The sequence below is a fragment of the Aspergillus pseudotamarii genome (genome assembly GCF_009193445.1).
Source record: "Aspergillus pseudotamarii strain CBS 117625 unplaced genomic scaffold BDV38scaffold_86, whole genome shotgun sequence".
NCBI lineage: Eukaryota > Fungi > Ascomycota > Eurotiomycetes > Eurotiales > Aspergillaceae > Aspergillus > Aspergillus pseudotamarii.
Window position 1 is genome coordinate 1 of NW_022475100.1, and position 22,839 is coordinate 22,839.

General features: G+C 44.1%; 11 protein-coding genes across 11 annotated transcripts; 5 read left to right on the forward strand and 6 right to left on the reverse strand.

The window, feature by feature from the left end:
* Positions 1 to 1,715: 1,715 nt before the first annotated feature.
* Positions 1,716 to 2,345, forward strand: BDV38DRAFT_275205 (uncharacterized protein; the record flags this gene model as incomplete). Its single annotated transcript, XM_032057979.1, has 3 exons — positions 1,716 to 1,752; positions 1,879 to 2,035; positions 2,111 to 2,345. The coding sequence occupies 3 exons, from the start codon at positions 1,716 to 1,718 to the stop codon at positions 2,343 to 2,345; spliced, it is 429 nt and encodes a 142-aa protein (XP_031908333.1).
* Positions 2,074 to 7,010, reverse strand: BDV38DRAFT_261549 (putative nuclear pore complex subunit Nup133). Its single transcript, XM_032056024.1, has 3 exons — positions 6,560 to 7,010; positions 3,076 to 6,485; positions 2,074 to 3,019 (listed from the first exon to the last, which is right to left on the reverse strand). Exons 2-3 carry the CDS (start codon positions 6,464 to 6,466, stop codon positions 2,670 to 2,672), a joined length of 3,741 nt encoding a protein of 1,246 aa, XP_031908334.1. The 5' UTR covers positions 6,467 to 6,485; positions 6,560 to 7,010; the 3' UTR covers positions 2,074 to 2,669.
* Positions 7,011 to 7,151: 141 nt separating this feature from the next.
* Positions 7,152 to 8,694, forward strand: BDV38DRAFT_213370 (ACP S-malonyltransferase). Its single transcript, XM_032052654.1, has one exon. The coding sequence runs from the start codon at positions 7,350 to 7,352 to the stop codon at positions 8,505 to 8,507; it is 1,158 nt and encodes a 385-aa protein (XP_031908335.1). The 5' UTR covers positions 7,152 to 7,349; the 3' UTR covers positions 8,508 to 8,694.
* Positions 8,695 to 8,901: 207 nt separating this feature from the next.
* BDV38DRAFT_275209 (uncharacterized protein) lies at positions 8,902 to 9,569 on the reverse strand (the record flags this gene model as incomplete). The annotated part of the gene is made up of 3 exons (XM_032057980.1): positions 8,902 to 9,090; positions 9,180 to 9,476; positions 9,525 to 9,569. The coding sequence occupies 3 exons, from the start codon at positions 9,567 to 9,569 to the stop codon at positions 8,902 to 8,904; spliced, it is 531 nt and encodes a 176-aa protein (XP_031908336.1).
* A 419-nt stretch (positions 9,570 to 9,988) lies between these two features.
* On the forward strand, positions 9,989 to 11,104 carry BDV38DRAFT_213403 (NuoB/complex I 20 kDa subunit family protein). Its single transcript, XM_032052655.1, has 4 exons — positions 9,989 to 10,154; positions 10,206 to 10,398; positions 10,452 to 10,807; positions 10,875 to 11,104. Exons 1-4 carry the CDS (start codon positions 10,112 to 10,114, stop codon positions 10,967 to 10,969), a joined length of 687 nt encoding a protein of 228 aa, XP_031908337.1. The 5' UTR covers positions 9,989 to 10,111; the 3' UTR covers positions 10,970 to 11,104.
* Positions 11,105 to 11,239: 135 nt separating this feature from the next.
* BDV38DRAFT_275211 (oxidoreductase, short-chain dehydrogenase/reductase family) lies at positions 11,240 to 12,330 on the reverse strand (the record flags this gene model as incomplete). Its single annotated transcript, XM_032057981.1, has 6 exons — positions 11,240 to 11,427; positions 11,477 to 11,569; positions 11,617 to 11,717; positions 11,785 to 12,081; positions 12,114 to 12,222; positions 12,273 to 12,330. The coding sequence occupies 6 exons, from the start codon at positions 12,328 to 12,330 to the stop codon at positions 11,240 to 11,242; spliced, it is 846 nt and encodes a 281-aa protein (XP_031908338.1).
* Positions 12,331 to 14,061: 1,731 nt separating this feature from the next.
* Positions 14,062 to 16,448, forward strand: BDV38DRAFT_213430 (rRNA-processing protein MPP10). The gene has a single exon (XM_032052656.1). The coding sequence runs from the start codon at positions 14,262 to 14,264 to the stop codon at positions 16,365 to 16,367; it is 2,106 nt and encodes a 701-aa protein (XP_031908339.1). The 5' UTR covers positions 14,062 to 14,261; the 3' UTR covers positions 16,368 to 16,448.
* Positions 16,449 to 17,541, reverse strand: BDV38DRAFT_213434 (putative methyltransferase-domain-containing protein). The gene is made up of 2 exons (XM_032052657.1): positions 17,048 to 17,541; positions 16,449 to 16,983 (listed from the first exon to the last, which is right to left on the reverse strand). Exons 1-2 carry the CDS (start codon positions 17,302 to 17,304, stop codon positions 16,530 to 16,532), a joined length of 711 nt encoding a protein of 236 aa, XP_031908340.1. The 5' UTR covers positions 17,305 to 17,541; the 3' UTR covers positions 16,449 to 16,529.
* Positions 17,542 to 18,668: 1,127 nt separating this feature from the next.
* Positions 18,669 to 19,644, forward strand: BDV38DRAFT_213444 (DUF1761 domain-containing protein). Its single transcript, XM_032052658.1, has 3 exons — positions 18,669 to 18,780; positions 18,843 to 19,147; positions 19,209 to 19,644. Exons 1-3 carry the CDS (start codon positions 18,765 to 18,767, stop codon positions 19,341 to 19,343), a joined length of 456 nt encoding a protein of 151 aa, XP_031908341.1. The 5' UTR covers positions 18,669 to 18,764; the 3' UTR covers positions 19,344 to 19,644.
* Positions 19,645 to 19,735: 91 nt separating this feature from the next.
* On the reverse strand, positions 19,736 to 21,260 carry BDV38DRAFT_213552 (putative NADH-ubiquinone oxidoreductase 21 kDa subunit). The gene is made up of 5 exons (XM_032052660.1): positions 21,122 to 21,260; positions 20,750 to 20,922; positions 20,578 to 20,650; positions 20,021 to 20,517; positions 19,736 to 19,969 (listed from the first exon to the last, which is right to left on the reverse strand). The coding sequence occupies exons 3-5, from the start codon at positions 20,635 to 20,637 to the stop codon at positions 19,945 to 19,947; spliced, it is 582 nt and encodes a 193-aa protein (XP_031908342.1). The 5' UTR covers positions 20,638 to 20,650; positions 20,750 to 20,922; positions 21,122 to 21,260; the 3' UTR covers positions 19,736 to 19,944.
* Positions 20,761 to 22,636, reverse strand: BDV38DRAFT_261569 (thioredoxin peroxidase DOT5). Its single transcript, XM_032056025.1, has 2 exons — positions 21,807 to 22,636; positions 20,761 to 21,630 (listed from the first exon to the last, which is right to left on the reverse strand). Exons 1-2 carry the CDS (start codon positions 22,090 to 22,092, stop codon positions 21,293 to 21,295), a joined length of 624 nt encoding a protein of 207 aa, XP_031908343.1. The 5' UTR covers positions 22,093 to 22,636; the 3' UTR covers positions 20,761 to 21,292.
* Between the last annotated feature and the right edge of the window lie 203 nt (positions 22,637 to 22,839).

Consider the following 22,839-nt stretch of genomic DNA (forward strand, 5'->3'; position numbering starts at 1 on the left):
ATAGCTTTTTATATTTTTATTAACTTATTTAAATCAGTTTTAAAAATTTAGATATAATTTAATATATCTTTAGTTACTATAAATTTTTCTCTATTCTATAATTTTTAAGAGAATTATATAAATTTAGATATATTACTAGATATAATTTCAGTAAATATAGAGTTTATATTAAATTAAATAAAATCTCTAAAAATTCTCTAAACTCAGAAATTAAGAGTATCTTTTTATATTTTTTATTTAAGTTTAATCTAATACTATATTACTGTAAAGTAGATTACTAATTTAGGATTCTATTTAATAGTCTACTTGGCTTTGTTCAACAGGTTGTCAAGCAGGTCTGGTAGGGAATTGATTGGTTCCAGTATTCTGGTAGTTGATGGCGCTCGGTGAGGCTATTTGTACTAGGAGTGCTCTGATTCGAAAATCACAAAGAACTAAACTAAATATATAAATAAATATTTTTATATATTTTATAACTACTTCTACTATAATTTTTTAAAGATAAGTAATAGAGTATATTTAATTATAATATTTTAATACTGTATACTCCCGGTATACTCTCTTTAGAATAGATTCTAAAATAGATATTATATAACTAAGCTAGTACTGATTTTTTATTTATTATCATATTAGATATTTACTATAGTTATTCTTTAATACCTTATAGTTAATTTCAGTTCTTATTATCCTATAATATTCTGTCTTGTGTGTCCACCTTCGATAAAGATATACTAGGCAGGGGTCTATAATATATATATTATATAATATATTATATTTAATCTTATCTTAGTAATTAGAGTATAAAAAGATTTTAACTATATATGTATTACTATTCTACTATAGAATAAGCTATATATTAATTTTTAAGTAGAGATAAACTGAATTGGCTGAGATATTGTTATTCAAAAATAGGCTGTTTACTATAGAAAACAGAAGATGGCGGCTCGTTTGCAGTGGCGGGTTGTTTACAAGTTACGTTAGGCGGCAAGCTTAGTCATCCACCGGTACACTGTCCCCCTACTAAAATGGGGGTCGGCGGTGAGACGGGTAGGCCTCGAACTAAATGGCCCCTTCTCCCCGCATGGAATCTTTCGGCAATTGTGAACCCCGCATCTGCATGAGCAACTATGAGGTCATGAGTCCCCGTCTTGGCTTAGCCTGCTCACTGCTAAGTGGACAAAACAGGTCAAGTACGTATGTGCTATGTATAGGCCGCGTCGAGAATCGGACCCTTCCTTGTTACATGACTGCTGGCATATGGTATGCTACCCATCCAATATTAAATATTTCAACACTCCTAACCCTTCTCCTTATCGGATGAATGTGAGTATCATTGAGATCCACTGCTATAGCTAGCAGCAACCAGCCTAATAAGAGTTGATCGTATACTGTCACACCCAATAATCTGGATTATTGGTAAATGGTGACCTCGCGTCATACATGCTATTAAGGTATGCACATAACTCCCGTTACTTTTGGAATGGTTCTTTTAGTAAGACCTCAGCCTGCATAGAACTTGTTCTTCGAGGTGGTTGTATGCAGCAGGATTCGATAATTTCCTGGATACTCATTACATTTTCAAACACTGTTTATAACCCATTTTCTTGAATCCCCTCGAACTTGTGTAGTGAGTGGGCGTGATACCCCACGAGGGACGCGAGCCACTGTGTCAAGTCATCCCGTGATTGCTTTGCAGTCTGCTCTTGACCCCGCTAATGCCCTCCTACCTTTTAGAAATCTCATTTTGTTCCGGTGGGTGTGTTGATATCTAGAACATAGGCGAGCGTTTTCATAAGTGAGTTTATCACAACCCTGCCTTCTAACATCGTTGACCAAGTCCCATACTAAGCCCTGCCTATATCGCTGACCCGTCTCCAGTGACGCGCTCTCACAAACTAAACGATCGTGACCACTGCGTACTTCATGATGGAATAGCTGTATCCCAAGAGCATCTTCCTCGCTACTTTGCAAAATCTGGCCCCGTTGATGCCGATCCCCGGAAGACGAAAAAAGATGGCGGGGGAAAGAGAAATTGGTGAGATATCTTTTCTTTTCTTTTTTTTTTTTTTTGGCTCATCCCCGCCCCATGACTCATTAACCGTATACTTAGGGGTCGGTCGGGCGACGAAGTCCATGACTATGAGTACACATTCACAAACGCTCGGCGCCATTCCAATAGTAGCACTCAAGGAATAGCGGATTTTAAAACCAAGTTTGAGACGATTGAGCCAGAGCCTGTGTTCGAAGAAAGCTTCCATGGTGTGCAAAGTGAAGAAAGATCTGGATATGGAAACAATGTGATAAATCTTGACGGAGTCGCTAGTTCCGATAAGACACTGGTATAACAGGGCCATGGGCTCCGTCCCACATGAGTGTTGGCATTGTTGTAACTATTTTCATCGAAGCCCCTAGCAGTAGATAGTGCGCAGGAGTTTTCAAACTCATTGTGATCAAGAGCAATTACTATTCATAATTCAGATTGTCTTCACAAATGACGGACGATTAGATAATTAGCAGACACACGAGGGCCGTGATAACTTAAATTCTGCCTTTGTATCCGGTCAAATTACATACAATAGGTGTAAGTGCATAATTGCGCTGACATAACTGTCCTAACTTGCTTAGCATCGTGCACATTGTGAGCCTAAATAATGAGGCCCAACCAAAGGTCAAAGCCATCTTAGCCGCGCCTTACTAGACCCCTCGTTTTGCTGCGGGGACCGCTTCCCTTGCTGGTTGTTGTTATTGTTGTACTCTTCTGAAGTAAAAGTCGGGGGGATTGGGGTTGATGCGGACTCTTCTGCAGAGCCGAGAAGATTCTTGAACCAAAAATCAAGCCTTCCTTTTTCCACATTTTCATGTAGGATCTCATTCTCCCTCTCAAGATCATGTATGATCCGTGTCCGTTGCTCCAGTCGAAAGCGCGCGGAGAGAAGTTCGGAGTCCGATCCATTTAGAAACACATCATGTGGAGAAGTTGGGATGTACAAGGATGCGTAGCTAGCGTCTTCATTGTATCCTGCTGTGGTGTTAGTTCATCTATTGACCGTAAGTGTCCCTAAAGCGAGTACTTACTGTCTCTAAGACACAGACCCAGAGTGCGGAAAAGGGCCGTATCGTAAAGAAAGGGCTCGCTTCCATTGTCCATGTTCTCGGCTGCCCTTCCTGTAGCCACCCAATTATCTTTTATCATACACCGTCGCCACACTAGCTTCTGCATAGTGATATGGCTGAGTGAATCTCGTTGAGCATAAGTCCCGAGACGAATGACACGCAAGGCCAGGTAGAATTCTTTCCCGGATAATTCTGATTGACCATATTTTGATGCTTGGTCAGAATCCATCAATGTCAATATATCGACCAATTGGTGAGTATCAATGATTTGCCTTGTGACAACTTTAGTGAGAGCTTCACTAAGTAGTTCATGTAGAGAAGGCCTATCCTCGGTAACCCTTTTTCCAAAGTGGTCAATGGCTAGGTCAACCTCAGCTCTTTGATCAATTGCACCCTGTAAGGCCGGGGATATATAGGCGTAAATGAGTTCTTGGACGGCATCTATTTCAGAGAGATCTTCTAGATGCCGTATCTCGCTGTGAAAACCCGAATGGCTCGGTGTATTGGTTTCCTCCCATGTTGCTAGTTTGGCAAGTTTCGCTAGGGAAAGTTCGACACGATGACTCCATAAATCAGATTCCCCTCCTATTGCGAGTTTTTCCAGCGACTGAGCGGCGGCGCTGTAGTCATTTTCACCAATCACATCATTAACCCAGCCCAGTCGCGAATAGGCTACATCCTTACGCAAAAATCGAGTGATAAAAGGTTGGAACCTCCTCATGGCGAACAGTATTCCCGACTGACGCATCGATATTTGCCGGGTAAAAAATGCATTTGCCCATGATTCCCCGAACTTTTCAAAGTAAAGAGAAATTTTTTTGTTGAGATGATCTGAATCATAGCTGATAGGATCTGACGTATCGTTTCGGGAATTTGGGGGTAGAATTTCGCTCTTTGTTTGATCTTGAAGTTCAATGATGAGTTCTACCAATGCACTCATATCTCGAAATTTTTCCGCCAACGTAATGGCATCCTCTAATCTTCCAATACCAGCAAGTTTGAAGAGTCGCCACTTGCGTAGTTTAACATGGGTCTGCTCGGTAGCGATGCCCTCATCGACCAGTTTGGGGTCCTCCTGGGCAGAAAGCCACCGGACCCGCTCATAATGCATTTGGCCTAGGACATAGAGTTGTCTAGCAGCGTTTCCCGCAATTCTCTTCACTGTTAGGCTCTCGGGGGCTTCGATAACAGATGTTGCTTGTTGAATCCAAGCCCTGCAACTATCAAGTTCCAGATCCAACAAATGGCCCGTTTCAACATAACTAAAATTTTGAGACGTCCAGAATTCCGGTAGACCTTTGAAGCCGGTAACTAGTAGGCCATCTTCGAGATACCCGTCACGAATACCATACCGACTAGCGTGCTCATCACGGAATCTAAATGCGGTCTCCAAGACTGCCAAAGAAAGCTCACTTGCTTCCAGTATTTGTTCCGACATCTTTCGTCCTTGTCTCGACGAGTGCCCTTTCTTTGGCTTAATGGCATTGAAAATCCATGGAACAACATGCTCCATCTGGAATGTATCATAGAGAAACCAGTTGCGGACGGAATCAACTTCGCCGTCTTGCTTCTCAACTCGTGTCTTAAACTTGTCACTCATCGAGTTGATAACGTGGGCAAGAAAGGTCGGTCCCTTGCCCTTTAATTTCTTAGAGCTTTCTTCTATCTTCCACATAGCCCTCTGAGCCGCAAGTTTCTCCGCGCCCCATAATAACTCCCACCAAGTTTGCTGACCTAATGACTTATTTTGATGCATCAAAAGGCATGCCAGATCATCCAAAGCTTTTGCTCTCGATCGTAGATTCTGTTCTAAGGATATTGCTGTCACTGGGATAAAATTTGACCTAGATTGGAGCAATTCTCTGCAAATCTCCAACGCGGCTTGCTCGATATCCATGACAGAGAAATCCAGGCTACTCTTGTTGTTCAAATTCAGTGGGTTTCCAAGCATGGTACCATAGAATATGGCTTGCTCAATCTTTTGCTTAGCAGTAATTCGAACACATTCAGTGGAACACGAGTTGTGCTGTGGTAAAGCTGTAATGCGGATGATACCAAAATCACGGACCATTATCAGACATGCGGGACAGTTCTCATCGCTTTTGTCCTCAACGCCACTGCCTAGAATTTCAAAGGCTTTTCCTGAGCGGAAACTGATAGAGTCCTGGAACGCGCGCGGTTGTTGATGTTGCGCGGACTGGTCTTTGCCTGGAGTCAAGAATAAAAGTACAACAGAGTGATTCATTAAAACGAATGCCGTATCACCGGGCTTGGGAAGATACAGTTTCGGTTTTGAATCAAGATCCGTCGAGGCCCCATGGAGATCAATAGGGTGGGTAGACAAGATATGGACTTGCTCGGCTAGATTGACTTGCACAAGGGACATGCTTTGCGAGCCCATCTCAGACTGAGTTACAAGTAGCAATAAATGCCACGATGGTACCGACGCGCTAGCTCGTAGCCCACGGACGTTCGATCCAGCCGGCATGAGTGTAAAGTCCAAGATCTTGATGTTGGAGTCATCAGATCTGTTGGAGTTCTCCGTATCAAGATGATGGCATAGGTCATTTGTTATATCAAACTGTTTCTTCAATATACTCCCGTTATTCCAATGCGTGTCCCAAATTTCAAAGAGACCGCCTGACGTAGCGATTATGATATCTCGCTGTCCACGTTGATGAGAATCACCAGCTCTGACTGCAGCTAGGTCTTTCCTTGAAAACCCTCCACCCAAGACATTTCTAATTCCACCGAAAAACCCAATCCTACCAAGCCCAGACGTATTTCGCAGGAAATAAACAGTCACTGTCGGCTTTCCTTGTGGATCCCGAACGGTAATATGAGCAACCCTCCCTGACGATAATGTGACTATAATACCAGAAGGCTCGCCATTCACGAGATCTGTAATGTGTTCACCTGAGAGAAGATTAGGTATACATCCCTGGATGGCCCTCTGTTTCTGCCTGGCCAGGCCCAATGAAGCAGCACATGAGACAGTTTCCCAGTATATAATCTTCCCTGTGTCAGGAGCGATGATCATCAATCCTGGAATCCCAGCTGTTACACTAGATAGTAAGATTCCAAGAGGAATTGGCCCATTTGGCTCCCTGAAGGGTTCGGGTATGGAAATAGTAAACACATCGGCGGGTGAGGGTGAGGAAGTGGCAATTGAGTATAGCCAGATAATTGCATGGGAATGCGTCATGGCTAAGGCGTAGCAATTGCCAGCACCAAAGAAGCATTTATAGGATCCTGTCTTCGTGTTAACAATATGAATCGCGAAGAAATGGGCAATACTTGCCTGATTGTAGTCCGCGGATCTGATCTGGCAAGGCCGGTAATTGCAAAACATTGTAAAAGTCGGTTTTGGACTATGCGTGATAGCGTCAGCGAACCGTCTTTCAACTCATGTAGGAGAGCCATAGTTTGACCAAGCACAACTTACGAGGACAATGGTCCCGTCAGCCTCGCCTCGTCTCTCTAACTTCTTTGGACCTCTAATTGGCATGCTCTCCTGGAAAGTAACATTGTCTGCGAGTTGGGGCTCAAGGTCTTGGGAAGCAATAGTTGTTGAGCAAAGCTCATGTTCGTGCAACTCGCTTGGATCCTCTGAAAAGATGTCTGATCCACCATGACGCAAACTGGACCGTTGCCTTTTAGCTTTGGGGGGGTTGACCGGTTCATCAGAGCTTGTACGTTGGCGCCTTCGAGGATTGCGCAAGGACGATGCCGACGAGATCGCGGCTTTTGGCAAGAACATTGTCGGAGCTACTCAGAAAAACATGAATATGGCCACCGCAAAATCGTGTTGTATCTAAGCCATTAAAAAAACAGAGAATTAAAGGAAGGGGGCGCGTATATTTTAGATAAATAAAGTACAATTTCTCGTATTGATAGGTAGTATCATTGTCAGAGATAATTTATTGATTGATTATGTAGGCGGTCAGCGCTTTAGTCTCTGGATGGATCACGTGGTATACAGTTGTGATTACTAGCTGTTGCTTAGATTTTAGTCCTTGGTCAACGTAGTTGAGAGTTAACTACATAGGTCTCTCCTATGCCTCACAATGCTTACATACTATACTATTAGTGTTTCCATGAGACCCCACAGGGTTACGCTCCTCGACGACTTTTAAGATGTTCTCTGCCCCTAGCTCAAATTATACTTTGTATATAAAAAGTACCTTGCATCATGTGTCATACCGGTCATTGTTCCTCATCAGATACCAAAGAAGATGGTATACTGTTTCCAGGAAGGCTACCTTACGCACAGCTCTTTTCTTCCCAGGTCCGGACCAGCCAGCCTCCTACCACAGGTTGCCATTTTGGCTAACGGTTTGTTAGGTCATGGAGTACAACGCGTAGGAATGGTGTCTTCATGGATCAATAGCTTTCCAGACATCGCTGGGAGTGTCTTAGATGAAATGGATAGTGTACTGGGGTTTCGGCTTTCTCGTGTTATTGCCGAAGGACCGAACTCAGAACTGAACAAGACTGAGAATTCTCAACCTGCTATCATGGCGACATCGATATTGATCCTTCGAATCTTAGAACAAAAATTTGGCTTCGATACGAAATCTCGTGTGGATGTCACCCTTGGTCATAGCCTGGGGGAGTTCTCTGCACTGGTTACTGGGGGCTATCTTGATTTCGGTGACGCTCTAAAGCTAGTCCGACGGCGAGCAGAGATCATGGCCCAATGCACTCGAAAAGCCACCATGGAATCTGGCGAGGATTATGGAATGGTGGCACTCGTCTGCGAACCTGATCATCTTGACGGTTTGCTCGCAGCAATCCATGAATTCCTGGGCCTTGCATCAAATGGTATGAAAGATGATTTAAATTACGGAATGCCGCCTATTGAGAAAGTGATGGTGGCAAATATCAATTCTAAAAATCAAATAGTGTTGAGCGGAAGTATTGAAAGGATAAGAACACTTCTTATCCAACTTCGCCAGTTTGGAGGTCACGATCCACGTGCAGTGAGATTGAACAGTGAAAGCCCCTTCCACAGTCCCATAATGATGCCTGCGGCAGAATATATGATCCGTGCTCTTGACAACATCAAACTCAACTTCCCAGCACGTATACCGTGTGTTTCAAATGTTTCTGGTCTTCCGTTCCGCTCAGAAGAGGAACTAAAGAGGCTACTTTCACAACAGTGTGTTGATACTGTGCGATGGTGGGACAGTATCAGGTATCTAGACCAAGAGAGGGGTGTAAAGCGTTGGGTTGGCATTGGGCCGGGGAAAGTCGGCAGGAATCTGGTTGGAAAGGAGGTCGGTAAGGTAATGGCCAAAGGAGGTGGTGTTTGGGCAATCTGTGATCCTCGCGAGCTTGAAGATATCGTCAGGAGTCTCGAACAGACTGAATTTGAAGCTTCGTGTGATTAACCCATTACAGGTACAGGTATGCTCAGGCTGGTGGATTCATTGCTGTCAATTAATTATTTTGATAGCACTTACACGAACAGCGATAGTACGGCAAGGGCGACTAATATTTTTCAATTGTCCCATAAATTAGTGGTCTCAGAAGTTCATCTGTGCCATTGCCATAAAAATGATAGCGACATCTTGCAACTTCTTGCCATTTCAAGGTTAACAAGTGTGGACTAAGTAAACCGGGCCAATAAGATTAAAACGGCGCATAGTCTGCCTCACTGACTATTATAGGTTATGTCAAATCATACTGAACATTTTACACCTGCGAATGATTATGAGCCACAGTTACTCCTTTCACATACCTAGAGAGTTGGACTCTACCATAAGCTTGGGCCACCGGATCGTTTCAAGGTATAGCCGCATCTGGTGCCCATGTTTCACCAATATGCCTGACCTCCGCAATGAATTTGTTGTCTGTAATTTGCAAAGAATTCGATGCAGGTGCAACAGCTTTAATTGTAGGGACATGATCATCTGGAGAATAGAACGGGTTTTGCAAAAGCCGGATATAGGCCGTCTGCAAGGCTCGGAAAACCTAAAAGTTCATTGTTAATTTGGGCTTTTACAAGTGTGTTGAAACCAAGAAAAGCATATTCGACATAGGCCTTCCGAGACAAGACTTACTGGTTTCAGGTCTGGATCTTTGGAACCAGTCCTCGGAAATCCTTTTGGTTTCTCGATGCTGTTTGGAACCGGTTGTCCGATCAAATCAATAATGACCAGTAATTTTACTCCAGTAGTTGTTAGCCAACCATATGCTGCGAGTTTTTCATCGACGGCGTGCAGGAGGCCTAGGTCTTGATCGACTGAAGTTTGCTTCTGTCGTATCTCAAAGATATCGAGACAGGCGTTCAATAAGAACGAGAATTCAACAGTAGAATTCACGTAAGGAGGGAAAAGCGAGATGTGCAAAGGGTTATCCTTCTAGAGCATTAGCATGCCATCTTGAACGACCCATAGTTATCGTACAGCCTTTCCAATTATACCGATGCAAGCAATTTTCGGTCCTGACATTCTGGAGATATATATCTGTAACTAGAATGATCCACGGCGGTACGGAACTATGTTTATCTCTAAAGGCATTCGAGTTCAGGGTGACTTCACTTGCGCAAATTTGGCATCTCACCTGGTTGGGAAGTACTGCCAGTACATCGCCTGAATGAACAAGTTACATACAACCCAATGTGGGTACAACATACCTGGTAGTGTAGATAAGATACCTAGATTGGGTACAAGATGGTATTAAAATGACCCAATGATGTAGTTTAGAATTTAACTTACCTACCTGATAGACACCTAGGCTGATACACCTTACGGTACTGTACGCGAAATGAGCTCCCAATACACCATTTCTTGGTAAAAGTCTGTATTATAACAGTAAAGCAAAGGCTAGTGTACCATTAGTGCAGAACCGTCAGTCCAGAGCCGCAACACTTCGCCTTCTGGTATCATAATTACCACCAGCAAGTGACATTTTGAAGTCGTTGCAACATCTTTCGGTACTCAACCCAAGGATCTTCACAGGGAACCTCATATCAAACCCAGCTACAGCTGCCATGCTTCCTTTATCTGCGCGCGCCCTTCCGGGTGCCCTTTATGGTGAGCAATTCTCCGCCTGAGAGTCTTTTGAGCTTCGCTCATGTTAAGCAGCACGACCACGCTTGGTCTCATCGATTCCTCGAATCCAACTAGTTGCACATCTATCAACTACTCCAAATAAATCGGCCACAGCGCTTGAGCACCAAGGACATTCCGGCCAGCCGCTGACTGCTTCTGGAAAGATACGGAAGGAGGTACCTCTACCGAGCCAGGAGAAGAAAGAGGGTGCGATGCAATATGTGCTGTTTGTGTCCCTAAAGGATTGGAATTTATATACGTGATTAACGTTGTACTTAGGACTACCTTGGACCAAGTTGCGAACTGGGCACGTCAGAGCTCTCTTTGGCCTATGACTTTTGGTCTCGCTTGCTGCGCTGTCGAGATGATGCATCTGTCTACCCCGAGATATGATCAAGATCGCCTAGGAATTATCTTTCGAGCCTCTCCCCGCCAGTCAGATGTCATGATCGTAGCTGGCACGTTAACGAACAAAATGGCACCCGCTCTCAGGCAGGTTTATGATCAGATGCCTGACCCCCGTTGGGTTGTTAGCATGGGCAGCTGTGCAAATGGTGGTGGCTACTATCATTACAGCTACTCCGTTGTTCGTGGGTGCGATAGGATCGTCCCTGTTGATGTTTATGTTCCTGGATGTTCGTTTGCACCCGTAACTATGATCTCGTGATTTTTTATGAACATTTGCTGACCGCTAATCCGAAGGCCCACCGACCTCCGAGGCATTGATGTACGGAATCTTTCAACTCCAGAAGAAGATGAGGCACACCAGAATCACACGCATGTGGTACAGACGCTAGATCTTTGGTATATGTTCTATCCTCCTATTCGAACCCAAGGGCTCAAATAAGGTAGATGTAAAATTAAAATCATTTCTATGTTGGTCAGTAAGGCAGGCTAGTTGCTATTCATATCTACAGACTATTACTTTGTTAACTAAAGCTCTTTTACTGCTGCTGTCACACTACTGTATGCTGTGAAGGTCCCGTTTAATTATATAGATGTGGATGGATATGTCTTTTATCCTGCTTTGTATCGAGAGCCACCCCTTCAGCCGAGCCCTTACCTGGCTACCCATTAACAACAACACCTCCATTGGGATGCAAGGATTGCCCCGAGATATAGCTGCTGTCTTGGCTTGCTAGGAAGACAAAACAAGTAGCCACTTCACTCAGTTGCCCTGGACGGCCTATTGGCACACTGCTGAATTCATCCATTGCAGCACTATTCATAGTTGATGGGATCAGAAGTGTCCAGACTAGGTAGCAGTTGGTTATCATGCAATTGTTAGCTGGGGCTAAACTCACTTGGGCCAGGACAAACACAATTCACCCGTATACCTCTTCCAACTTGTTGGTTAGACAAGGCCCTGGTGAACGCAACGATTGCACCCTTGGTTGCTAGTCAAGGACGTCAGGTCGACCGATGTATGCGTTGACAGACCCACAATTTATTATAGTTGAACCACTTCTCATGTGCAGAAGCGCGTACTTGGAAAGGTAGAAGAATGGATGGATGTTAGTGTCAAATGTGCGCTCCCACTGATCCCTATTAGTTGTATATCAGTTCTGATGATTTTAACGCCGGGCACAGCGAAAGGAAGCTTTACACTCACACTTCAAGGCCACTAATATCCCCAATCATGTTCTGGAATCCCGCATTATTCACCAAAATGTCTATGCCACCCATACATTGCATGGCGGTATCAACCACTTCTCGACAACTCTCCTTCTTACGAACATCCACAGTCAAGCAGTGACAGTCATGTCCTGTGCCCCGGACCCTTCTCTTTGTCTCTTGTGCGTCTTTTTCCTCTTCTGGCAAGTAGACAATCAAGCTAGATGCTCCTTCCATTGCAAACAATATAGCAATGGCACGGCCAATTCCAGAGTCACCACCTGTGATGATAGCTCTTTCCCAGTAAGCTTCCCCGCTGCCTTATACGACGTATAATCGCCTTCCTCGGTCGGTATGTGGGTTGAAACCGGCTTTGGATACTCCAGCTCTTCTTGTAGCCCAGGCTTCTTCTGATGTTGAACGGGTATTTGATGACCTGGGATAGCCGATAAACACCTAGTTCGATATCCTCCGTAAAGGACAGACCTACCTGTTTGAAACCGTGATCAGTGCCGCGGGCGGCTCTTTCTGTGTAGACTTGCATGATTTAGGCTGTTATTTAGTCGTAAGGTGCTAGCTAGGTAAGGTACGAAGGCACAGAAAGAGGGCTTGCTAACTAGCGATGTTTGGAGCTATCTGAGTCTATTAATGAGCATATTCACGTCTACCATGCAGCATTAAGTATCCTCGAAACTACAATATAGTCAGGCTAATAACTTCCTCAGAGTGACGTGGAGATCTGTCGCTTCCCCCTCCCTTTCATCTTCGCTGCTTGACACATCTCTTCTTATTTGTGTGCTTGACGTACTTCCAAACCTGCACATCTTCCAATTTTCATTTTCATTGCAATGTATTAGTTGTGATGAATAGGGGTTTGAAGGAGTCTATTTTCGGCGCATATGAGAGTGGCATCCGAACCAAAATAAAATCACCCCACGACTAAGTACATTTACACAGTATACCAGCACCTATGTGGACGCTGGCTGGAACTTTCTATGTAAATATTTTCCTTCGACATTCTTGACTGCGATCTATCACGCTTAAAACCAAGCTCCAGCCAGCCCAATCGCTGTGTAGTGTATATATAGTATCAATCTCCCATGGTGTTACTCCGAGCAAAGACAGTGTACCAAGTGAACTAACACTAAGGATGGTGATTTATTTTTGCTCTACCATCAAAGCATTACACACCGTGACTTGACAACAGAAGGATGACTACTAAATAGGTATGATGCCCAGGGTACAAAGTGCTATTACTAGGTAGGTATGGAGTATTCCGTACCCCAGGTTGGTACATATTTAAGTTTCGCGCTCGTCAACGGTATGTATTGTACTGTACTGTACATACTCCATCATGAATCTGTTCTGGTATGTACGTGCCTCCATACTAACTCTTTTTCCATACTAGGCCACCCTTTCTTGATAAGTAATCCTTTTATATAACCTAATGGCAAGGGTGGTAAGATGAATAGTTGAACCTAGTCTCAAAGATTTAGTCTAATAAAGTGCCCATTACCGAGATTCTATAAGCAAGCCACTATTCTGTACTGTAAAATATGTTTATGCGACTGGTGGCCAATAGTGTATTATTATGCAATGATAATTTATCTGAAGACCTATTAGTATAAGGACTGTAAGTAGATTACCCGATAGTGACAATACATCTATGCCGCGGCCCAAAATAAAAGTGTCTATAGTTAATCCATATATTGTACATATGAAGCCCTGAAGTGGTTGAGGTAGGACGCGGTATAGTAGAGGTCAGGCGCTGGGCTGGAGCGGCTGATAGGGTATTCAAACACCTCAATACTCCGTACCTTATTGAAAAAAAATAACTAGGTATATAGAGTACTTACCGGAAAAGTAATCTTCAACTCGAGTCACCTTTGTATAACTCATTACAAATGCAAATTGTCAACCAGAGAGCGCGTTGAGGCACAATTTAAGTAGCTAATGTGAATAGAGGAGGCAGAAAGCTGGCCAGCATCGACAACAAATGTTCTAAGCACGATAAGTACTCATACCTTTAGAGAGTTCATCGATGTGCTCAGTAGGTCTCTTCATCAGTCCATATATAAACAGGAAACTGTATAAATATAAGAAACTTGGTATTGTTTATGGATAGCGGGGATTACAACATTGCCACTAGTATCTGGCACAAGTACACAGTACGGAGTACTAATAATCTATTTATCTGGTCCTTTTCTTTTCATGCCAGAGGGTACAATCAAATAGGGTAGGCGGTCAGACAAATTACTTTCTTTTTCTTTTTTCTTTTTCTTTTTTCCTTGTCCCCTCATACTTTAAGTGGTTAAATTGTAATTGATCAAGATTGAATGGACTTGCATTTAAATCAAAACAAATCAAGTCATTTTCATCTCTTTCTACATTGAATACATACGCTCTGTATCCACTCAATCGAACTATTTACATATTATCTATTCGTTTCGCGGCAGTCTGGACCGTCACGGTGCCATGTCTGGTTTTGCAACAGATCCTGCTCTCAACGCAGAATTATCTGCTCCCTGGGCGTTTCTACGCCCTACAGCACAATTAAGCGACACCATAGTAGGATCAGCAAAATACTACCTGGACCCTCTTGCTCTTTCGATTAGTGACGCCCAGTCCGCCCGCCAACGACAGAATAGGAAACGCAAACGATGCGAGGCAGACCTAGACAGAAACACCGAAGTATTGCAGTTAAAGCAGTTGTTCGTTGAGGGATTTGGCTCCGATCAGATCTGGGAACAAGCACTTAGAATCCTTGACTCTGCTGGACAGGAAATCCAACGCGATTGTACGTTAAGTCTTCGACATGCTGGCCACCCTGTATCGGAGGAACATGTTACATCCTTCGAGGGCTCAGATTTTGCGGATGAAACTTCCGAAAACAGCGAGCTGGGCAGTCATATAGAGGATACCAGGAGCTTGTCAGATGTTGATGAGGAAGTCAGTGTGGCGTCGGAAGGTCTAGGCGACTCGGTACATGATACATTGGACTCCCAGAGTATTGACGAGGCCTTGGGCGAGGAAAGTGAATCCGGTGAAACTGGTAGTGATGGAGAACAACCCGACACGTACACAGAGGACCCTTTTGGGTTGAATGATGGATTCTTCTCAATTGATAATTTCAACAAACAGTCCGAACAGTGGGAAAGACAAGACGCTCGGGGCGGCCCAGATGATGAATCTGAAAGTGACGACGAAGTTGACTGGCATGCTGATCCCCTCGCCACTGGGAACACTAGTGCTTCTTTAAAGAAAACATCACCGTCAAATGAGACCAACAGGAATGTCGAGGATGAGAATATGGATGATGATGACGCAAGCGATGAGGAAGGACCAACATTCAACAATGCCAATCTTCAGGATGGGCTAGATTCAGATGCAGACGATGCATATCCTGGTACTACCCAAGAGGCGGATTGGGTCAATACTAGTGATATTAAGTACTCTGACTTTTTTGCGCCGCCACCTCGCAAATCTATGACCAAAAGGTCACGTCCGCTCCCGAAAACCCAGCCAGTTGCTGCAATTAATAGCAACGATATAGACCGTGCGATGGCCGATGTACGACGTGATTTATTCGAGGATGACGCTTCAATTGAGAACAGTGATGTATCCGATGGTGAACTAGGTGAACCTGAAACCCAGAAGTCCACACACGAGAAACAACGTGCACGGATCGCCGATGAGATTCGTCGCCTGGAAGCTGCCAACGTTGCAAAGAAAGAATGGATGCTTGCCGGCGAAGCTAAAGCCGCTGAGAGACCCGTGAACTCGCTTATTGAGGAAGATCTTGAAGTGGAGAGAATTGGAAAGCCTGTCCCTGTGGTTACTGCGGAGATCTCCGAAGACATCGAAGGCCTCGTTAAGCGTCGGATACTTGCCAAGGAGTTCGATGAAGTTATCCGCCGCCGCCCTGGTATCACTGATGGCCAGGTTGGGAGAAAGAGCCGCTTTGAGCTTGAGGATTCTAAAGCTCAACAGGGCCTTGCAGAGCTATATGAGACTGATCACCTCCGAGCTACTGATCCTAACTACGTGGATCCTAAGAATCAGAAACTTACGCGCGAACACGCTGAGATCAGTAGTCTATGGAACGAAATAAGTTCACAATTGGATGCCCTCTCGAACTGGCACTATAAGCCCAAGATTCCACACGCACACATCAACGTTGTTACTGATGTGGCAACTATTATGATGGAGGATGCGCAACCAACAGCTGGAGGTGCTGTTAGCAGGGCAGCAGCTCTTGCCCCCCAGGAGATCTATACGCCTGGAGCTGATGGCAAAGCTTCTGGGGAAGTGGTCTTGAGGAACGGATTGTCAATCTCCAAAGAAGAGATGACCCGTGAAGAGAAGTCAAGATTACGGCGACAACACAGGAAGCAAAAGAAATCTAGCACCAGCGATAAAAACCGGCAGTCAGGAAAGGCAGCTGAGAGGCAACAAATCGTGTCGGACTTGAAAAAGGGTGGTGTGAAGTTGGTTGGAAAGCAAGGAGAAGTCACAGATATCCATGGCCAGAAACCAACAGGAACAGGCTCAAGGAGTGGTGCGGATGCACTTAAGCTGTAGCTGATATTGATATTATATGATCGTATGTACTAGTATAGGTATCCGAGGAGATGTTGATTTATACTTTATTTTCTATTGCCGATGTACAAATCTACCTCACTTTAACTCCTCCTCGCTTTATTCAGTTACCTGTCTCTCTTCATCCTTATAGACAGGCGTGCCCTATTTCGAACGTATTGAATATAGGAAAATATTTTCTCGCTTGTAAGTCTCTGCCATCGGGTCATCGCAGACCTCGACTATGTGAAATAGCTTCTTCGCTAATTTCATAAAACGGAGATCCGCCCGTCTACGTCTCTTGAAGCAGAAATAGCAAATAGATTCCGGGCCCAGGAGGTTTTTGAGAGTTGATATCAGCAAAGGAAAGGCCGGCTCAAAATAGACACAGTCCGCGGCAAGTACGATATCGGGGTGTATCGGAATACAATCTGGGAGAGACTCCCCCCAGTTTAGCACCGTGGCTGCAACGCGAGAGGAAAGATTGTTCAGCTTAATATTGGTCTCCATTAATGGGAACATTGGTGCTTGATCCGTAATGTATACCGATGACGACCCAATATCGCAACCGCGTGCAACAGCAAGTCCCACGAGACCTCCGCCAGCTCCCAACTCGACTCTAGCATTGCCAGTCAGTACCATGAACACCTTATCATTCACTGAAACTTAGATGCCGGACGAACATTGTCTTATTGTTAAAGTCAGATCGGTGCTGATGTAACAAATATCTTGCTAGGATCATGCCTGCCGGCCATAGCTGGCCTCCGCATCCGTCCTTAAGATCTTCCCTGATTATTAGGGGTTCTTTCAGTAGGCCATCAAACGAAATTTCAGCGTGGCCAGCTCTTTTGAGATCCCTTGCGGGAACAAACGACTCGCTGATATCGAAAGACTCACTGAACCCTGATTGTTGGTCGGGTGAATTGGGACTTTCCATCATGCTCAATAAGGAAGAATCACAAGTAATAAGACTACACTCACACAGGAGCTGTGCTCTTTCCTTTTGCCGTCTCTGAAACGGGGAATATCGTTTGTAACAGGAAATACACAAAAAGGAAAGAACCAGGAGAAATAGATTAAATAGAGAAGAAATAAGGTAAAAGAGCGGGTACCCAAGAAAAAAATGTTTGTTATGGAAATTGAAATATATATATATATATATAGAATGTTTGTTGTGGTGGGTTAGGGCAGGAAAACACCGAATAGATTAAACACAAAAACCTAGATAACAATTATCGATACTTAATGTTGCTTTGTAATAACATATATCCCAAATGTTGTTTTAAAACAAAAGGCAATGGTGGAAGTAAGAACTTATCAAGGTGTGCGTACGTACTGGTACATGTACTCCGTACTCCGGAGTAAGTATCTATCATGTTAGGTAAACTACTACTCCGCAGTACTAGTATCTTTTAACAACAGGGTACAGCCAATGTAATTTATAGAAGAGATATTTATACTACCTTGACATGATTATTTGTGATTAGCCTAGCTCTAATTGTATAGTTTACTGGTTCAAGGATAGCAACCTGAGATAGCACCTGATCCTGCAGAGTAATTTCAAAATCTTTCACTAGCGGTAATGGTCTTGTATTAATTATTCTACAGAGAGTACAGAGTATTTTCTCTCAAACAAGAATAAGGGTCTCAACTTTTCTTGAGTTGAATGAACGAGATCTCTTCATTGTCCGTATCTAATACGTAGGTGAGTTACACCTCCACTTCTTTCAGTCTAGGCCTCCTACTAGGGAGTATATCTCCTTACTGGAACCAAATGTCAATGTTGTCAGAAGATGTTCTAACTAGTTCAACGCCTAACACAAAAACTTAACAACTTCTATTAGAGTACATCTAAAAAGTACTTGTTTTATGATACCGATATATAGTCAATGGAACATCCTGCAATGGAACACAACAACTTAGTGTATCTTGTTCAAAATGGCCCAAGCTTAGGTCACCTCTAAAGCGTTCTAGAAACAAAAGAACCGTTTTCTGTCGGCTGACGTCATAGTGTTACCCCTCCCCACATTAACACATCCTGTAGTACTGTACTACTAGTAGTTATACTTAATTAAGGCGACCCTACTTAATAATAGTACCCGATCCAAGCAACGTCGGGTCATTGGCCCGCCAAACTACTAGCCATTGAATCCAGGTTCTTATGTCCTTGGATCATGACGACGTCATTAAACGTCTGCAGTAAATGATGGCAACAACATGTGACCTGTTCCCTGACCTTTAGAAAAGGGCTGTCCTGTTCCACAAGTCAACCTTCTCAGAGAAGCATTTTGATTTAGTTGAGTTTCACTACTAGTATAAGCTCAGATCGTCTCTATCAACAATCAGACCTTCAATTCGATTTCGACTGTAGGCTAGGCTCCTACCCGCACTCTTGACATCATGACGACTCTTCACTGTGAGTACTGACGACCATCTTCTCCTACTCTTCACTGCCGAATGCTAATTGACAATGACCAGATCTGCCTCCAGTGAAGCCTTCTGCTATTGCTATGGGCACGTTCTTCACACACACCGCGTCCTTGGGCATACTGGCTCCTGTCTTCGGTGACACCTACCATCGCGCCCAGGCCGCCAACACGAAAGAGGAATTCATCAAGTCTAAGGAGGCTGCCGGGGCTGCCGCAGCCTGGGGAAGCTCTTTAATCGGGAGTGCCATGCAAACTTATGGAGTGGCTGCTCTGATTAATGCAACCGGGACGCTGAGTTACAAGGGCGCGGCGTATCTGGGAAGTCTGATTTTCATGGCTAGCTCTGCTCCAAGTGTACGTGTTGTTTGTAATTCGGGTTATAAAGAAGAATTATTGTGCTGACATCATATGATAGTTCATCAGCCAAATTTTTACCGAGAAGCGGCCTTTGGAAACAGTTGCTGTAGGTGCTGTGAGCCGAGTCTTCGAGACAGTCGGGCTTAGTTTATTCCTGACTTGGTGGGGCACACGTACGAATCCTTTTGATTAAGAGTGTCTCTGCTATGTTTGCACATGATATTTGTTGGAAGGGCTATCCAACTTTGTAGCCACGGTTCATGGGTATACTTAGTACATGTTCTGGTGTCATTTAGGGTATTAATGTTGTAATGTGGAAGATAAAACACATGGAATCTGAAATTTAAAACTACAAAAGACAACGATGCGATTGCCATGGAAACTATAGCTTGAAGTATCCAAGATATTTAAAGACTGGGATAAAATAATCTTGGGGTACGGGGGTACCAGTTATTGGCAATCTACCTTTCTTGATCTGGCTACTAAGTAATAATAGTTATCCGTATCCACTCCACCAGTAGCAGTTCGTCGCCTCATAAGGTTATGCAAATATGCATATATCCAACGCCCCAAAAGAAAAACAAAAATACAAAATAAAAATAAAAAATAAAAAACCAATACTCATAGAAGTGCGAACCATTAGCGCTGCCTACTTATGAAGTCTCATATACACTATTTATCGCCCTGAGTACGTTTTGGGTAAAATAGTATAAATTTGAATAGTAGCAAGGGAGGCGGGAGTGTGGAAGGCAAAGAAGAATGCGATGTATATTCAATCTAACTCGAGTGCATCATCAGACAAATGTGCGGCAGGGATATCTTTTCCTAGTGGTTAGTTCAGAACACGTACGAGGGATTAGGTCAACGTACACATTGGGGTAGCCATGGTCATGGTCAAGCTGATACTTGGAACCTGATGGGTTCATATTGCAAGGCTTCGGTGGCAAACCATTGGGCTTTAACACACCCTGAAGGCCCTTCTTATCCTTCTCAAAAAAGCCAGCCAGACCACGTTCTTCTCCCTGCTGCTTGACTGAAATAAGTTGTTTCTCTCCTGCTTCACCGATCTGTAGAATATCATCCTTCGGTGCAGCCTGGCTGCCTACGGTGAGAAGACCGACAGCATCTGCTTGGCTCACAGTGCTAAGTTTAGGGTAACTCCTCCGAACATCACGCTTCCAATAAGGGTTGTCCGCGATATCACCAGCCGGAATGGTAACCGGGTCGTCATAGGAAAGAGGAGGAAGAGCTCCAGGGGTCGGTAGACGAAACTGGGCGTTCAATGGAACACCTGTTGAGCGATTGGGATCAATCGAAAGAAGGCGGCGAAGACGCTCCCAGATGCCGGTGGATTGAAGTGTGTATTTCTGGCAGGAATAGGAGTTTAGATGATACCTTAGTTTGGAATGTATGTTAGAGCTCTTTACCTTGTGAACGGCGACGACATTCGATGCGGACTTCGCCGCCTTGAGAATCTCGCGAGCCATGATAAGAGGCACTCTGTGCTAATGAATTAGCTTCAAGACCTTCTCAGAATAGGTAATTAATGAGATGGGGAAAAATAAAAAAATAAAAACATAGGCCATTACTGTTTTATACCTTTCCCAAGATAGAAATAGAACCCGAATGAATTAAGTCTATTGTCATCCTGTGGTGAAATCAAGCTGTCGGGTTAGAAACGTCGCCGTGTACGGAACAACTATATTTCCGCACACTGTTGCTGTCCGTTTGAGCCAATGGCACGAGGGCTATTGGTGAGTATAAATTGAACACTGTAGATGTAAGTCAAATATAGTCACAACCACAAAGTTGGAAGGGGAACATGGTTTAGTAAAGTCTAAACTGGGAATATTGTAAGAATGATTGATACCACTACATGGGTTGTTTGAGCGGTTCGCCAAGCGTTTCCAAATAGGCTAACATTGAGGAGCACGGCTCCGGAGAACTGCCAAAACGCACAATTTTACATACATTGTCTATTAGAAACGAATGATATGGACTCGGCCGTAACCGTAGTCATTCGGTAGATAGCCACTTCGAAGGGGACAGAAACTGCAAGTAGTCCTGCTTGTATAGGTGCGGTTGATTCTGTTTGCCTCTGGTTGCTGTCCTTCTGGTTGCCTTGGCTGGTGACTGAAGCTGTCAGATACCCGACTTTGAGTCGTTACTACTGGAGTTCCTTGCAATCAATTGCCGCATAGCCTCTACCGTGGCATCTGGGCCACCAGGCTGTAGTAGCAGAACAGTACCTTCCTTATCTACAGCGAAAATGCCCCTGGCTGTTCCTTTAGGTGCCTTTCTGAACCCCAGAGCCGCAATCAGTGAGGATGTAGTATCACAGAGGAGAGGATAGGGTAGACGTTGTTTGGTTTTGAAGGTGGTGTTTGCTCTTGGCGAATCCGCGGACAGTCCATAGATGGAGAACCCAGTCGAAGTTAAATAGTCATAGTTGTCGCGAAACATGCAGGCTTGCTTTGTACCTGGAAGAATATAAGCCTTGTTTTTTCAGAGGGATCACGAAAGGGGACTAGACCACAACGATTATGATGAGAGAGTGAAAGAAGGGGAGGAGGAAAACGCGGGAGAGGAAGGGAGGGAAAGAAAGGTAATCGACATGGGATAAACAGTATAACAATCAAGCGATCGTTTGACTTACAGCCGGGGGTAGAGGCTCTAGGATATGTAAAGAGCACAACACCTGATTTGCTTTCATCAACCAACTTATTCAGTGTTGTCTTTATGCCATCATTTGTTTCAATTTCTCCACCAAATCCATCCAAAATAACTTGGTTGCCGACTTTGAGCACCTCTTTTGAGACCGTGGATGATTCTTTCTCCTGGAGCACGCCCTCCAGTACAGTGTTTGACCGTTGGCTTTTCCTGGTCCTTTTCTCCGCGGGAGGCAGTTGAGTTGGCGCTTTGCGCTTTCGAAGCTCAACCATATTTCGTGATGGTTACTGTTGAATAATGGTGGTGTTGGAAGGAATAAGACAGTGGTGTCGCATAAATTTGTCATCCAACGTGGCTGAGAGCCTGTGACTGTACGTGCCCTGCGCGAATTACCTACTCCATGTGTTTTCACAGTTAAGGTATTCAGCATTCAAGACAGCAAAGCCACAGTACAGTGGTTGACAGCTGTGTTCGCTATAATCGGAGCCCAAGAATATAGGGTAGCATCTACCGGCAATGCAAGATGTGTATATAAAGGATATTTTATTACGGTGGATGGAATCAAATATGACTTATACTGCCGGTGTTAGCTTAATACGCTATGCGTATGCATATCAGCTGTGGAGTTATCTCTTGTCATTGAATGCCAATCATCTTAAGTATGAAGTGGGTAGGCACGTAGTACCCAGTAGTTCTTCTGAAGTACTCCGTACAGAGTACTCCGTACTACGAAGTATGTCCAAAAACCGTTAAGTCCATATTACCGCTGATGTGGGTTTTCTGCCGAGAACTCCCGATCCAGGCTGCACGCTGAGAGGTAGGCAAGGACGGAAGGAAAGGGAAAAAAAAAAAAAAAAAAAAAAAAGGGAATCCCATTTTGTCATTGCACACCGGAGAGTTGCGATCGCCACTTGCTTTCATCGTCTAGACTGGATAGCCTGTTCTTCAAGCTGATTCATTCCTCATCTTGTAGAATCGGATATTCACTTCGTTCTTGGCCTGCGTAGTCTTTTCTCCGT